Genomic DNA, 17,864 nt, shown 5'->3' with positions numbered 1-17,864 from the left:
TTTATGGGTGCATTCTAGATTATTAAAAATGGAATTTTATTTTATTTTATAAAATATGAGTACATTTATATTATAAAATTTGGCTACATTTTACATATAAAAAATTAATACACTTATATAAAAATATGGGTACATTTTACATACAAAAAATTGATACATCACATTTTATATAACCAAAAATGGGTACGTTTTATATAAAAAAACAATGGGTAAATTTTATACAAAAAAACAATGGTACATATTAGATTAAAAACATAAATACATTTTACATTAAAAAATGGGTACATTTTACATTAAAAAATGGTACTTACAAAAAAAAAAAGGATACGTTTTGCATATAATAAAGTGGTACATTTGTAAAGAAAATTGAGTACATTATAAATAAATTATGGGTACAAATAAAGGGTTAAAAAATTATGAGTACAAATAAAAGTTTTAAAAATAAGGGATAAAAAGAATTAATATATGGGTACAAATTAAAATTTAAAAGAAAATTGGTACAATTTAAAAATAAAGAAAGTTGCAAATTAAAAATGAGTACAAACTAGAAATAAAAATATATGATAAAAAGTTTAGCCATAAATATAATTATATTAAATGTAACGTTTCTAACACTAAATGAATATATATACAAATAAAATTTAATTATCTTGACATGTAAATATTTTATTTTTGAAATAATTAATGACGTTTATTAAAATCCAAGGACCTTTATAAAAAATTAAAAAGAAATAAGATTTTAATCAATGAAGTAAAAAAATAAAGATAAGAACCTAATTTCTCCATGAATATATAACATGTTCGACAACTATCTAACGAACAATTAATATATTATTTGAATACTGTCAAGTGATGCAACTAAGATAATAAATTGGTTACAGCAGAGTTTCTATCCATTGACTTAATTGTAAGTGTGAATCCAACGTCACCGCAACTTAAATGCTTCACAAAGCTATCATATAAACCTGACCCGTTTTCGTATGCTGCTTCCTGCCTACCTAGTCAGACAGAAATTCCAAACCTGTGTCCAGCTCTAAAGTTGGGCACCACCGAACGCAAAATCAAATAAAGTTTGCGTACAGAATCAGCTGCCAGCTGCTCTTTTTGTTCAACGCGGCAGAAGGTCTCCCACCACACACACACACACATATATATAGGACTTTAAAACTTGAATTACACCATCAAAACAACTTCTTCACAATATCATCTCTCTCTCTCTCTCTCTCTCTCTCTGTGCGCGATTTTCACCAAATCATTAGAATGTCTTCTTGTACGGTACCAATGAATATGGTGTTTCTTCTTTCTCTGTTCACAACTTCTCTAATGGTCATGACCGCCTCAGCTGGTAATTTCTTTCAAGACTTTGACATTACATTTGGCGACGGACGTGCCAAGATACTCAACGGAGGACAGCTTCTCACGCTCAACCTTGATAAGGCCTCTGGGTCTGGCTTCAAGTCCAAGAATGAGTACTTATTTGGAAGGATTGACATGCAGATCAAGCTCGTCTCCGGCAACTCAGCTGGAACCGTTACTGCCTACTATGTAAGTACTAGTACTGCTCTCATAATAATATCCTTTAATTCTAACTATATATTCCATAATTGCTTTGCTAATTTGTTAAACAAATTGCATATTTTCAGTTATCTTCTGAAGGTCCAACCCATGACGAGATTGATTTCGAGTTTTTGGGCAACTCAACTGGTGAACCCTACACTCTCCATACCAATGTCTTCAGCCAAGGAAAAGGGAACAGAGAACAACAATTCCATCTTTGGTTTGACCCCACAAAAACCTTCCACACATACTCCATTGTTTGGAACTCGCAGCGCATTATGTAAGTACTACATGCATGCCTTCATCTTTAACTAATTTCTTTAGGTCAGAATCCATGTCACACACAAGGGGGCGTGTGGAGAGTATCACCAGTTATTTGCAAACACTTTCTAATACATGCGTGTGCAAATTTTATGCAGATTCTTGGTGGATAACATTCCAATCAGAGTGTTCAACAACTTGGAATCAGCTGGAGTCCCATTCCCTAAAAACCAGCCCATGAGGATTTATTCAAGTTTGTGGAATGCAGATGACTGGGCAACAAGAGGTGGACTTGTCAAGACTGATTGGACTCAAGCTCCTTTCACCGCCTCTTACAGAAACTTCAAGGCCAATGCTTGTACTGCTAGCTCACCATCCTCCTGTGCCTCCACTACATCTACTAATTCATTGACAGAGCAGAGTGCATGGAAAACTCAAGGGCTTGATGCCGCAGGCCGAAACAGGCTTCGTTGGGTGCAACAAAAGTTCATGGTTTACAACTACTGCTCTGATCTTAAACGCTTCCCACAAGGCCTCCCAACTGAATGCAAGCGATCGAGGTTCTAGTTTGAAAGCGAGAAGAAACCCAGATGACCATATATCCGCTCGTCTCATGTGCAGCATATTCATTTATTTGTGTTCCAAATTCATTTATTAAATATTATTCTTTCATTCATTGAGCAAATATAAACTTTGTATCACCATAGTCTGCATTGTTGAACTGAATTGAGTTCTTGAATCAAATAATTTATACTTACCAAATGATAATCGTCTAATTTCTTCAACAAGATCAGTAATCCTTTGACAACAGCATCAATGTGGAAAACTTGTAGTTGCTTAGCTTTCTTATTCATTATTCATATATAGCTAAATATGACAGGACTAGTTCTTTCTGTTGTACAAACACTTTTTTAACAGGATATTGTTATCAATGGACCATAATGAACACACAAACAATCAACCAAACCAGAGAGTAAACATACATGAAGACAAAAATTTATAGAGGTTTGCCAACAAGTGTGCGTCTTGTCTTGTGTTCACCTAGACCCTATTGTCCATGAAAATTGTGGTCACTACCGTTTGATCTAATACAATGGTGGAGAAGAAAGTACATCAAAAACGCTAAGTGAACACCTACAATTGGATTAAGATCGAACAGTGGGTGACCACAATTTCTTGGACCATGGAGGTCTAGGAGAAGGGAACTACACGTTTATGTGCCGTACCACTCATGCATTTATGTATCATAAGCTTCATATTTAAGGGCCGTTTATACCCTTAGTTTCTCAATTCTCAGCTATCAGTCAACACTGTTTCATAAGTTTCTTTTATTCAGAGTGTTTTTCATTGCCGATTCAAGGCATTCCTAGTTGAATACGTAGTTTCTTCTAGTTTTACTCCCGTCCTGCATCAAGTGCCTCCCTTGTGATTTTATTTATGTTTAATAACCATTCCAAAGTCCTATTTGTAATAGATACGCTTTAGGTTAGAATAGGAATCCCAAAAGAATAAGAAAACCTTGAAAAACCACCCAAAACCCGCATAAGGAATCTAAATTTGCTCGTGCACCTTGAGAGTCACTCGAGCGGGATTTTCACTATGCAGTAGCTGCTCGTGACAAGGGAGCGATTACTTAAAATTTCCTATTTTCTCGTTGGAGTTCTTAGGTAGGAGCTCTTGCTTGTTCGCTTATTAGCTAGTCTTTTCTCACAAGTCAGCAAACCTTTCTTTCTATCGAATTCACAATGCTTTTTTTCATTTAGTTTTTACATACATGTATAGGCGAAAGAAAATATAATAAGTTTTGAAGTTGTTCTAGTTAATAGTAGTCAAGAATAAGATAAGAAGAGTTCTAAATAATAAATAAGAGAAAATGCGGAGAACCGCAATTATTTTACATTTCACAGGGCGTATGTCATTTGACACAATATAAACTTCAACTAGGAAGGACTAGTCATCTGAATTAGATCAACCTTATCTTCCTACTCTATATAAACTTCAATACAAATTATATAGTAGCCCTGCAGGTGTGTGAGAGCTGCACAAGGGATCTATTTTCTTCAACATGCTACCTTCTGAGTTGCTCCCGTTTCTTTATTGTAACCCAGATCAAAATTTTATTTGCTTTGTGTTTGGTTGATTGTTTTCTTTGTGGTATTTATGTGTTCACCATAGTCTATTGATATCAAAATCTCGAAGTGCTAGTCGTATCAAAATTAGCTATGAATTAGAGAGCTAAACAAGCACAAGTTTTCCACATTGATGCTGCTTTCAAACATATGGAGTGCTGGTAATGTTGAACAAATTGGACTAATCATTTGATAATCATAAAGGTTATGATTCTAAAACTCAATTCAGTTCAAGAATACACAGACCATGGGGGAATAAAAAAACGAATAAAAGAATACATATATATAATAAAGGAATTGGTAGGTATGGTTGAGGCACATGAGGATGATGATCCAGCTATACAAGCATCGGCATTAAAATTTCTGTAAGAGGCAGTGAAAGGAGCTAGAGTCCAGTTAGTCTTGACAAGGCCACCTCTTGTTGCCCATTCGTCGGCATTCCAAAGACTTGAGTAAACCCTCATGGGCTGGTTTTTAGGGAATGGGACTCCAGCTGATTCCAAATTGTTGAACACTCTGATTGGAATGCTGTCCACCAAGAATCTGCATAACATTTCACATGCATGCATTAGAAAGTGGTTTATATAATTGGTGATACTCTCAACACCTCCATTCACATGTGACATCTGACCTAAAAAATTAGTTAGTTGTGGGGGTATGCACTTACATAATGTTTTGGCTGTTCCAGACAATTGAATAGGTGTGGAAGGTCTTTGTCGGATCAAACCAAAGATGGAACTGTTGTTCTCTGTTCCCTTTACCTTGGCTGAACACATTTGTATGGAGAGTGTAGGGTTCACCAGTTGAATTACCCAAAAACTCAAAGTCAATCTCGTCATGAGTCAAACCTTCAGAAGATAACTGCATATATATGCATTTTTTTTTTCAAAAATTAGCAATGCAATTGCATATATAACAAAAATGGAACAACAAAATTGAGACTACATCAATAATGGAAGAGTTTAAATTAGGGCCAATATCCGCGTTTGTTAGCAGTGGCCAATTCGTCTGAATTAGGGCCAAATCCGCGTTTGTTAGCAGTGGCCAATTCGTCTGTCTCTCTAAAATTTTCACAGTAAGGATTGAGAGTACTTACATAGTAGGTAGTGACAGTTCCAGCTGAGTTCCCAGACACCAACTTGATTTGCATGTCAATTCTTCCAAATAAGTACTCATTCTTAGATCTGAAACCAGACCCAGAAACCTGATCAAGGTTGAGTGTGAGAAACTTTCCTCCGTCAAGTATCTTAGCGCGTCCATCGCCAATGTAATGTCAAAGTCTTGATAGAAATTTCCAGCTGGGGCAGCCATGGCCATCAAAGAATTTATGAACAAAGAAAGAAAAAGTATCATCGAAACCTTAGATGAATAAGACATTTCTTGTAGTAGAACAAAAGATAAAGAGAGAGGTAACAAGAGAAGAATAAGCTTCTTTGAAGGGAAATATGATGAGGAGTGGTGAGACTGTTTTGGTTTTGATGCAATAATTTGAGTTGTGAAGCCCTTTATATATATAACTAGCATGCCGCGTTGAATAGAGCTGGCAGTATTTAAAAAATTAAAACCCTAATGATCTTAAGCTCCCTTTGCAGAACTGGGGGAGGTGCCTGAGGTTTTGACTTACTAGCAGTGCCGAAGTTGATGCAATAGTATATTATATTGTACAATATAATACAAACTATATTGGTGGCTGGCTGGAGACAGATTTGCATATTGATAATAGAAGCCAGATGCTAGTTATGACATGTGAAAACAGATTTGCATGTTGATCAGCTTATTAATCATTTTTAATTAGTTTTTGCAGTTTCGTGATTTTGGGGCTACAACGCATTTTGGTTGTGCCCATATCATTTTGAACTGTGCTTGTACTGCTGGCTCATCATCCTCCTGTGCCTTCACTAGTACTAATTAATTCATTGACAGAGCAGAGTGCATGGAAAACTCAAGGGCTTGATGCCGCAGGCCGAAACAGGCTTCGTTGGGTGCAACAAAAGTTTCATGGTCTTCAACTACTGCTCTGATCTTAAACGCTTGACACAAGGCCTCCCAGCCTAAGGCAAGCAATCGAGGTTCTAGTTTGAAAGCACTCGAGGTTCGATCTTAATACAACAGTGGAGAAAAAAATACAACAAAAAAGTTAAATGAAATACCTACCATTGGATTAAGATCCAACGGTGGGTGACCACAACTAATTTCTTGGACCAGGGAGGGTTAGAAATTTAGAACAGAACTACACGTAGCATACATGCATTTATGTATCATGTAGCTTTATAATTAAGGGTAGCCTTATAATTAGTCCAGTCCCAACTTTGTTCTTAGCAGGGATTAGATTTAATAAGACTAATTCTCACTCGCCTAGACTAAATCATGGGCTAGCCGGCCTTAGTGAAGCCCCCCAAAAACCATGGGACTAGTTAAGACTAATCTCTCTCTCGTCCTCGTCATGCTTAACGACCACTTCCGACAGACTCCTCGTCATCTCCGGTCTCCTAGATCAATCATTAACTTTCCGATTCGACTCTCTTCCAGTTCCATTTCACAACCAACTTTCATATAACATATACCAAATTGAAGCTGGGAGTGACAAGATTATGATTCTACCTGAATCGAGGCCAAAAGGTGGTTGAATGTGGCCGAAAAATGGCCTGGAAGTCTCGGCCTATTTGGGCTTCTTCGAATCCATGACAGATTCGAGCATGCAAAGCTAAGATCTCAGTCCTGGGATGGCGAGGATTTTTTTTTGGCGGTGCTAACTTCATCCAATTCAACGAGGGTTGGCCGGAAAACACGTTAGGAAACCTACAACTCGTCGGAAAAAATGGAGCCGTTAGGTTCCGTTCGAACAGCTCATAGCTAAAGAGGGAGGGAGGACAGGGAAATAGAGATTGGAATCGTTAAGGAGTTTGACCGGGAATGAGAGAGAGACAGGAATCGAGAGGTCTAGGAGGAAAAAAAAAAGGAGAGGGTGGGACGAAGAACTAAGTATCTGTGAGTGGACCCCTTCTAAAATGAATGTTTTAATAATAGAAATGCATGTATGAAAAGCATGATTTAATAAGCACGTTTTATGAAACGTTTGATGAGTAAATTGGATTTACGTTATATGATTATCATGCTTACTTAGAATATTTTGAAATATCATATTTTCTATTGAACCCATGCTTTTTGTAGAATATCTGATGGATGACGATATACTATTTAGAACATGTTTTCACACACTTCTTTATAGTATAGATGATGGATGACTTTATACTATGAAGATGATTTTGAGATATATGTACCTATATTTGGAAATACTATATTCAATGTTTTGTGCATATCTAGTGATCACTGTTCTGCCTTCGGGCGAGATACTTATATAGCCTTTGGGCGGGCATGAGTAGGGCACTGTCCTGTGCATATGGAAGATGATACTTATATTGCCTATGGGCGTGCGTGTGTAGGGCATTGGTATGTGTAGAAGAGAGATACTGATACCACTATTGAGCACACTATATACAAGATACGTTTTATGAAAGGTTTTATGGCATGCTAGGGTTTCGGTAAAACCTATTACATATTAGACTATTGAATTTCCATAAAACTTTGGGGGTTAGTATGTTGATAACTATTATATATGTGTGTGTGTGTGTGTGTGTGTGTGTGTATCAACTTGGTTCACTCATGTTTGTTTTGCGCCCCCTTGGGATTTAGAATTAAGGGGTACAATCCCGGTTTTAGGGCACTTCCACATCGGGATCTTCGAGTCCTCTCGGTGTAGGACCCATTCTTTTCTTCATTAAATTTTATATTGTCTATTTTAGTGTTCTAGTTAGTTGTATGCTTTGAACATGTTCCTCAATTGCATGTTAATTCATTATATTTAAATTTATAAGCCTTATTTATTTCTTGTTCTCAACATTTGCATTCAATAAATGGCTTTCGTCACCCTTGGGTGTTGCCCAGTATGTACCTACCCTGGTATTCGGGGAATATCAAGATTTGGGCGTGTCATACTGGGCTTAGGCCAACTTGGCTTGGGCTGGCGCTGGCTATGGGTTCGAGAAGTCGATGACGTGGGCTTGCTCTCTAGGTTGCTATAATTTCAGGTGATATTGTTTTTGTTTGGGACATGGTAGTGGCAGATGGAGGATTTTAGGGGAAATTGTTCATCTCGTAGTCCTTGACACAAGAAACAGAATTTTCTCCAACCCTTCCTTGTGTCAAATTATATAGATGGTGGCAGCCACCCTTGCTCCGTGGTCTGCTGAGTGAAATGGCGAAGCAGGGCGGGGGCAGGGCTTTCCTCATTGATTCGATCCTCCGGTCCAAATCAAGCACGTAGGGTGTGTCATTCATTGTGATTTCAGAATTTCCAATCATGTTTTCTTTTCTCAGGGAGCAAAAATCAAGGAATTAAAAACTTTGGAGTTAGATGCGTTAGAAAGATTCAAAGAGGGTAGAAGTTCAGAAAAGATTCGTGAGAGCTTTTTTGAGAATTGAATCAAGCTCTTAATGAAAGCATCAATTTGTGGTAGCAAAAGTCCACCATCTTTAGAACGTTCAAGCTACACATGTCATAATATTTATGAAAAAGTATATGTCATTAACTCTTGATTAAATGTATTGTACGAATAATATATACTTTTATTTCTTATCTAGTATGTATTTGGAGGCTAAAGTCAAACCAACTATGTTAACAGAACAAGTTGCTACTCAAAGAACACTAAAACATATTGCAAAAAATTATATGTTGATGAATATTATTTTACGCTAGAAGTTTGTTTGAATAACCCTAGTTCATATTGAATAACCCTAGTGTACACGTGAGGAACTAGAGCAAGAACAACAACGACCAATCCTCACAATATAGGATTGCCATAGATTTTGCGCAGGTCTAGAACGTGAATTCCAATTTTCTATCGATCACGACCCCGGCCGCACCTTGTATCTGAAGATTAGAGCGACTTTGTCGAGGCCCCAAATCACTGCCACGGTTACGGCTGTGCCATCATCGCGCGCCACAACCTTTGCCGTGGCACAACACCCTACCCAACTCACCTATGGTCGTCGCGGATGATGGAAGCTCATCTAGATCTTCCCCAATGCCACCAGCAGGTCAATATAAAGATATATGGCGCTTGCATGTAGACGAATCATCCAACAACAAAGGCGCAAGAGCATGACTAGTCTTAGTCACCCCTGACGAGTCTATACTTGAGCAATCAATCACACAAATTCAAAATTTCCAACAACGAAGTCGAATATGAGGCTATACTTTCATATCACAAATCAAACTTTTGGTGAATACATGGCAAAGCACCCTCGCATGGTCCACTATCTAGACAAGGTGTATGAACTTTGAAGGGTTTTTCAATCTTCACTCTTATGTAGGTACCTCATGCAGGGAACTCACATGCAAACTCAATGAACTTGGGCTCATTTACTTATGCAAGTTCCTACCTTATTGAGAATAAGCGTTGTTCCTTAGAATCAGTGCTGACAAGTTGACTTCCTCAACTTTTGCATGATGTTGAATCTACCTTGAGTATTTACACACAAGGGGGAGTGTTGTAAACTTTCCTCGTTTAAGTGTGATTGTGTAAAGGGAATTGTTGTTAGCACTCCAAAATTCTCATTCTACACTCCTAACTTTCTACATTTGAAAAAAAAATACACTTGTGAGGAGTGTAGAATGAGATTTTTGGAGTGCCAATAACACTTCCCTTGTGTAAATCCTAGATTAGATTGGATTCTAGTTATCCTTTCCTATTACATCTTGTATTCCTTGGGGATGAAGGAATGTCTTCTCTGCTTTTACTACTATAAATAAAGGCACAATGTAGGAAGGATAACACAAAATTCCCCCACGATTCTACAAACACATCTCTCTCAATTTCTCTACCCTTGTCGCCGGCCTTATTCCCTTTGTCAGATAAAATAGGCTACAACAAAATGCACTCTCTAAATAAAAATTGTAAAGGAAAATCCTTTCTTTTTTCATAATTTATAAATGTTAAAGACAAAAAAAAAAGAAAAAAAAAAGATATCGTTATTTGTAAAACCTAGACAAACCACCTTCGTCACGTCTACTTTCCTCACCGCCACTCTAACTGCACAAACCCAATCCAGACAATTTCTCTCTCTCTCTCTCTCTCTCTCTACTTTCCTCACCACCACTCTAACTGCACAAACCCAATCCAGACAATTTTCTCTCTCTCTCTCTCTCTCTCTCTCTCCAAGTCGTGCCTAACTAAGTTGGATTTTCTTCTAAACTTTCTGAAGGACAAAAAGGAGAAGGAGATAGAAAAATGATACTGTTTTAGGAGGAAGAGTTTACCGAAAGTGTGGCAAAGGGAAGAAGGATGGTAATCCCAGCTAATACCGTGTTGCAGCTTCGGATTAGATAGCGACCCTTGGTGAGGTGGTTAGTCGGAACGAGTCTGACTTAGCCTCATTAACAGCAATCCTTGCTCATGCCAAACACCGGACAATAATCCCACTTAAGCTAGTCCAGTCCAGTGAAACCTAACGATGGCAAACAAACACACCCTAAGTGTCCTAAGATTAGGGCCACTGTTATATATGGTGTAAGCTTACAAGAAAGAGCCAAATAATGGTCTTCTATTTACTCCCATGTTGGAAACATGGTGTAATAAATATGAACAATTCTTTGGTTCTTTGATTTATTAAATTAAAATTCATTGTTCTCTCTCAGAAGAGCCATCTGAAAGGATAATACTTGGGAATCACTGCGGAATACCCAAATTACTAACCAAATTACATGGACCAATAAAAATTTAACATGTGTAATAAAAAAAAAAGGAACCAAACCTACTTCACGCTTAGAAGCTTAGGCCATCTTTAACTGAAGGCTGGCCAGAGTGCTCATTTTAGCCCACTAACCCTCTAAGATATTAATATTTTAATGGACAGTACATGGCCATATTTGCCTCCATCTTCAACCGAGGGCCAAAGGGCCATAGGGCTTGTTTTAGCCCTGTCACAAAAAACCATCTCCAACTGAGGGCCAAACATAATTTATTATTTAAATTTAAAAACTACAACAACTTAAATTTAAAAAACAACAACTTAATTTTAAAAACTACAACATAAATTTAAAAACTACAAATTAAATTTAAAAACAACATTAACTTAAAATTTTTATATTCATAAAAAAAAAAAATTGGCCCAAAAAAAAAATAATTGAATCCAACGGTAACTAGCCGTTGCATTTGAAAATTTGGCCTAACATTCCTGTCGATTATATCCGACAGAAATATATTTATATTGTTGTCGATTATATCTGACAGGAATACTCAAATTTTTGGCCCAGCCCAGGGCTGGCTGGCTGGCTGGCTCATTTGGGCCAGCCGATTGGCCCTTTGGCCCTTTTTTGTCCAGTGGGGCCCACGAGCCCTTTGGCCTAGCCCTTGGTTAGAGACGGTTTTCGAGCATTTTTTGTCCTTTTGGCCCTGTAAACCCTTTGGTTGTAGATGGTCTTAGAGGTTAACGGCGTGTTTTGTAGAACTCCAAACATCTCCCTTCCTCACGCTCATTAGGGGTGGGTTCGAAAAACCGAAAAAAACTGAACCGAAAACCGAACTGAGGCTGAACAAAATCGAACCGAAAAAAAAAAAACTGAAAATGTAAAATCGGACCTAACTTAAGTTGGTTCCGTTCAGCTCGGTTTCTAAGGTTCGGAAACCTGACCGAACCGAAGTATAGGAAAAACGACGTCGTTTTATAATTAATTATAAATTAATGATTTTTTTCCTTGAACGGCGTCGTTCAGTCACTCTCTTTAATTTGAAACCCTAAACAGATCGATCGATCCATCCATTCCCTTCCTTTTCCCTTATCCATCTTTTCTGTACTCTTACTCTAAAGCATCTCCTTCCCAGCTCTGCCGCTCTTCTGCTTCGTCTTCTTCCTTCCCAGTGACTTGCGACCTGTCTCACATCTTACCGACGTGACGCCGTCTCACTCTCAGTCTGTCACCCCCGTGACCCGTGACCCGCGCACGACCCACGACTTCCTTTCGCCGTTTTGAGTCTCGAGTCTTGATCCACAAATTCCCTCCTTTGCAAGGTTAGTCTTTCACCCAGTCACCCCCGTGATGCGTTTTGCAATTTTTTTTTTTTTTCATTTCATTGGTTCTGATCTATAGCTTTTCAATTTCATGGATTTTGCAATTTGTTTTGGGTATGCTGGATTTGGTTGGGTAATTTCATTTCTGAACAACACTATTAGACTATTAGTTGAGGTTTGATTAATTTGTGAGAAATTTTGGTTCAGCACTGCAATTTGTTTTGGGTATGCTGGGGAGTGTCTTTTGTCTTTAGAACAACGGTTACTTTCGTTTTCTTTGTTTTAGCTTCAGTTGATCAGTGATGCTTACTTGTTCTGCTATGTGCATGTCTTTGTGCCTCAGTTTGTTGATGCATGATGATATATTATCTGAGGAAACATGTTTGCTTTATCTATGCATTTCTTCAATTATTTTTCATCAATCTGTATATTCTCTTTTTAGTGTTTAAGAAATGTACTATTTGTCTTTGATCAAGTTATGATTTGATATTTATGTTAATAAGAAAGAGAAATCCTGCCAAGTGCCAATATCGTGTGTCTCAAAGCCTCAAAGCCTCTTTTAATTTTTATTCTTTGGTGGTCAGTCGTTTGTTGATGGCATCATGGCCACAGATTGTTTTATAATTCATGTTAATGGCATCAGAAAACTTAATTATAAATATGTTCTTATAATATTATGAGGACCATATGGAGTCATTATCATAGTTCTTTGAGTCCAAAAATGGTGGAGGCTTTGATATGTACACAAAATTGGCTTAGGTCAAATCATGTTGCTTTACATCATGAGCCAACCATTGAGGAGATTGAGTTTTGTGAAGAAGTTGAGAAAGATAATCTTACTTATTGCATTTGGTTTTGTTAGACTATTTTAATTAGATGCTATGTTGCATGCTTGCTTTACATCATGTTGTTTCTTTTTTTTATTTGTATGTAGAAATGGCACGTGGAAGCTCAAAGAAAGGTGCTATGTTGCCTCCTAGGCTGCCTAAGCGTTGAGCTTGAGCTTGAGGACTTGGAAGATTTTATTTGTGCAAGACATGAAGTGATGAAACCTTGAAGGTTTATTTAACTTGTGTGATGTTTATTTTAAGGGATAGTTTGGATGTGGTCCCTAATCCTTAACATTCTTTGATTAAAACCTTAATAGTATTCAAAGTTTGATCAAGGTCCCTTAACTTTGTACACCTCATTATATTACTATTAATATTTATAATTTTATAGTTTTGACATTAATTGTTTGATATTTTATGAGATTTATAATCCTATAAATTTAAAATCTCTCATTATAATACTATTACAATAAAAAAATTCAAACATTTTGATTGAATAATGGATAAAAACTATGTAAAAATAAGAAATAATAAATGGCAAAAGAATGTATCCATAGTGTTAAAAAAATTGGTACATTTTACAAAAAAATTGGTACATTTTACAAAAAAATTGGTACATTTTACAAAAAAATTGGTACATTTCACATATAACAAAGTGGTACTTTAATAAAGAAGAATGGGTACATTAGAAATAAATTAGGGTACAAATAAAAGATTAAAAATTATGAATACAAATGAATTTTAAAAAATATAGGCGCTAAAAGAAATTAATACATGGGTACAAAATAAAACTAAAAAAAAATGTTGCAAATTAAAAATGGGTACAAACTAAAAATATAAATATATGATACAAAGTTTAGGCATAAAACATAAATATATCATATGTAATTTTTCTATCATTGATTAAATATACAATGTCACGTGACGGTATACACATAGGTACAAACACAAATAAAATTTTAAAAAATATGGGCACAAAAAGAAACTAATATATGAGTACAAATTAAAAATGAAAAGAAAATTGGTACAAATTAAAAAATATTTGCAAATTAAAAATAAGTACAAAATAGAAATAAAAATATATGATAAAAAATTTAGCCATAAATATAAGGGAACTTTAACGAAAAGCACCCGGTACTGTTCACTTTAACGAAAAACCACATTTTTACACTAAAAAGTCAATCCTGGTACTATTCACTTTACCCTTTATTTTGTCCTTATCATTAAAACTCAAAGTTTTCAAGCTCTTTTCATTAGTTTTCCTTAAATATAAATATACTAATTGTAACATTTTTAACATTAAAGGAATATATTTAAAAATAAAAATATTTTATTATTCAAATAATTAATGATTATTAATACCCAATGACCTTGATCGAAAATTGAAAATGAATAGGATTTTAATCAATGGAGTAATAAAAAGAAGGATGTGAACCTAATTTTCCCTTATTTTAAATTTGGACTTTTTGAAGACTTAAACTTTGATGTTTATTTAAGTTTGGACTTTGGAAATTGGAAGACTTGATTGATGATTCTGGAAGACTTAAACTTTGTCAGTAACGTTGGCATGTGTCAATATGTTGCCTTATTCTTTGTTGCAGTGTTCTTTCCCGAAGTTAGTGGAACAACTTTGGATTCTCATCATGGTTTTGTTCTTGAATATGGTCTAAGGTTATGATAGTAGTACCACTTCTCAAATGGCATATCTTTCATTTTCTGTCAAATGCAGATGTGTAAAATTGATTTCATACTTGTAGATTTTCATGTGGATGACTCTGAAGTGACTTTGAACAAGAACTTTCATATTTCCAATTTTTTTTATTTTTTGGAGGAGGAAAAAAAAAAGAAACCGAACAAAAAAAAAACCGAACCGAGAACCGAACTCAGCCCTAACGCTCATACTACCTCTTGCTCAGACTACCTCTCCCTCTCCTTCTCCTTCTCGCTCAGTCCACCATCACCTAGAGCAGCAACAACGAACTCCGAGCGATACTGATGAACTCCGCCCTCATACCACCATCCATTCTCTGTTGTATTCTTTGATGGTATGTTTTCTGTCTTTGTATATAATATCAGTTTGCATTTAAAATTTTGGGTGGTTGTTATGTTTGAAAATGTTTGTGGATTGTGGTCTGAAAGAAAGGGGAGCGAAATGACAACAGGAAAGGGGTTGTTATTTTTGAAAAAGTTAGAGTAGGCTCTGTTTGTCTCATATTGCGATGAAATAGAATAACTTGACATAATATCAATACAGAGACATGAGATGAAATATCATTTCTTTGCTTTTATTATGTTGCATCTCAATATGAGACAAACAGAGCCTACTCAAACTTTTTCAAAAATAACAACCCCTTCCTTCCCTGTTGTCATTTCGTTCCCCTTTCAGACCAAAATCCACAAACTTTTTCGAACATAAGAACAACCCAAAATTTTAAATGCAAATTCATATTATATACAAAGATTGAAAACATACCATCAAAGAATACGTCAGAGAATGGATGGTGGTCTAAGCGTGGAGTTCACCGGTATCGCTCGGAGTTCGCTGTCGATGCTCTAGGTGATGGTGGTCTGAAAGAGAAGGAGAGGTAGTCTAAGCGAGAGGAAGAGAGACGCTTGGAGTTCTACATAACATGCCGTTAACGTTTAAGCTTCTAAGCATGAACTAGGTCAGGTTCCTTTTTTTTTTTTTTTTAATTAAACATGTTAAATTTGTATTGGTCCATGTAATTTAGTCAGTAATTTAGGTACTCCCCAGTGAGTACCCAAGTATTATCCCATTGGAAATTGCTTCTCTTTTTTATTTTGATGGGATTTGAGATTGCTCTCTAAAAATCACTTTTGTGCATAACATTTTTTATAGAACTACTTTTATTAAAGATTTGTTGAAATTTTATTGTGCTACTTGCGAAAGCATATGACAATTGAGTTTTTGGTCAATTTGAGTCAATCAAATTTTTTTTCTTATATTTTCCTTAAGACAAATATTTAAACTTAAATTTATATAATCAATAATTAACCATGTGCAAATAACTAGGTAAATAATGTAATGTTAGTTAATATGCAAGAAAAGGGCCCCAGTACTAAATTTAGTATGCAATAGATCAGTTGTACGTGTACATGGATTGTAGGTAAGAATAAGTTTTGTCTTGTAGAATTGTCTATGAAAAAAAAATTGTTCACTTAATTTAAGAAAAATGTTAGATAGACCACATTTTTTAAATCACATGGTTGTACAATCTGATGTGTCAAAGTATGCATTACCACATGATTTTTTACGCATGATAAATGATATGATTTTAACGCATGATATGATATTTATAAAGAATGATGAAAATCATCATATACCCTAATCAGCTAAAACCTAATAGAACACGTAAAACTAGTCATAAAAACTAATAGATGAAACTCACACATACCTGTGCACCCTCAAGGCTAGCCCTAACTGTGAGATCATTAAGTATTCATAAAAGACTGAGAAACTAAATATATACATTTATTTAACATAAAAATTCAAGATAAATGAACAGAACAACTATGAGTACATTTGATGAAACTTTTGATTAATGTGTGTGTGTAACCTGTTCGGTCATGATCCCTAATCAACAAAAACCCTCCACCAAAAGCCATGACTACTAGAGAAGGACACTCTGATACAAGCGCTTCTTAACATTGATATCACAAGAAATAATAAAATTCACGTCCCATGCACCCTATGCACCCTTGACCCTGGCTTAATTTTGGAGGACTCCATGTATCATTCATAGACAAAAGAGAGGAGAAGTGATCGGAAGGAGTAGTTTCCCGAATCAGCTGATTGGTTCGAACCTCCACATTGTGCTTCAATTTGTTCATGGCTTCCCTGTACTCTTCTAACTCCTCCAATATACTCATCATTCCAATCGGTCTCTCCCACCACCCATAAGAACAACCTCCTTCATCTCCTCCATTGTTGTTACTTTTACTTTTCTTCCCACCCTTCAATATTTTCTCTTCCTTCAAGAGTCTCGAAGCTTTCTCATTATCTTGTATTTGCTTCTTACTATACTACTCATATTAACATTGCAAGAATTAGTAGAACGATGAGTGCTGTTTATTTGAGGATGATAATTATCTGGTTGACCTGCAGATAATGAGGCATTGTGACCAAAGTAGCGTTCGATAACGGCGTCGGGGGGGGGGGGGGGGGGGGGGGGTGGATTGACGAAGCAGAACACCTTGCCACTGTTTAACACAACGATTGCTGCCGTCTCAGCACCGGTCAAAACGCTGAGCTCTGCTGTTTTGTTGAAGATACCCCTTTTGCGCTTGGAGAAGGCCACGTGACGCTTGTTCTTGTCTTCAACTTTCTTTATTTCAACACTTCTTCGACTTTTGCTCTCCTTTTTCCCATTCTCCGCATCTTTGTTTGTGATCCTATTATCAGGACTCTTAGCCATTAATTGTAAGTAATAGTACTTGTGATATCAATGGCAAACCCAGAGGGGGAAGGGAAATTAATGGCAAACCCTAGAGAGAAGGAAAGTGATGGCTAACCCTGCTAGATGGAAAACTAATGTAAAACCCTAGAATATTGTTAAGCAATCTTTAAGAGAATATGGAAAACCCTAGAGGGAAGGAAAGTGATGGCAAACCCTAAAATATTGTTAAGCAATCTTCAAGAGAATGTGGCAAGCTATCTGAATTTTGGTATGCCTTGTTGTGAATAAGGTAACTAGTATTTATAATGGTAAGAACCAGTGACTTGTTTGCCAAGCATAAGATTATTAAGAGGATTCCTATTGGTCATTCCCAAAAGATTTCTTCATTTTATAAGGCTTTGTCCCTTATAAAAAGTTATTGGAGTAATAGGCATTGGAGAATAAAATTGGGCCCACCATTAGGATTGGGCTTTGGGGTGTACTAATTAATTGGTAATTAATATATAATTCATTATAATTAATTATCACAAGATGGGCCTTCCCAAAAGTCACATCTTATTCTCATACATGTTGCGAACAGGCATAATCCCACTATATAT

At 36.2% G+C, this 17,864-nt stretch overlaps 2 protein-coding genes and 1 pseudogene across 2 annotated transcripts; 1 reads left to right on the top strand and 2 right to left on the bottom strand.

Moving 5' to 3' along the window:
* Positions 1 to 1,206: 1,206 nt before the first annotated feature.
* LOC103443198 (brassinosteroid-regulated protein BRU1-like) lies at positions 1,207 to 2,536 on the top strand. The gene is made up of 3 exons (NM_001294137.1): positions 1,207 to 1,545; positions 1,644 to 1,837; positions 1,977 to 2,536. Exons 1-3 carry the CDS (start codon positions 1,261 to 1,263, stop codon positions 2,383 to 2,385), a joined length of 888 nt encoding a protein of 295 aa, NP_001281066.1. The 5' UTR covers positions 1,207 to 1,260; the 3' UTR covers positions 2,386 to 2,536.
* A 1,599-nt stretch (positions 2,537 to 4,135) lies between these two features.
* Positions 4,136 to 5,411, bottom strand: LOC103404289 (xyloglucan endotransglucosylase protein 1-like; annotated as a pseudogene).
* Positions 5,412 to 16,464: 11,053 nt separating this feature from the next.
* On the bottom strand, positions 16,465 to 17,283 carry LOC103443303 (agamous-like MADS-box protein AGL29). The gene is made up of 2 exons (XM_070804884.1): positions 16,915 to 17,283; positions 16,465 to 16,882 (listed from the first exon to the last, which is right to left on the bottom strand). The coding sequence occupies exons 1-2, from the start codon at positions 17,281 to 17,283 to the stop codon at positions 16,523 to 16,525; spliced, it is 729 nt and encodes a 242-aa protein (XP_070660985.1). The 3' UTR covers positions 16,465 to 16,522.
* Between the last annotated feature and the right edge of the window lie 581 nt (positions 17,284 to 17,864).

This window comes from Malus domestica, chromosome 09 (genome assembly GCF_042453785.1).
Source record: "Malus domestica chromosome 09, GDT2T_hap1".
Lineage (NCBI taxonomy): Eukaryota > Viridiplantae > Streptophyta > Magnoliopsida > Rosales > Rosaceae > Malus > Malus domestica.
The sequence above is the reverse complement of the archived record's forward strand: the minus strand, read 5'-3'. Positions and strand labels throughout refer to the sequence as shown.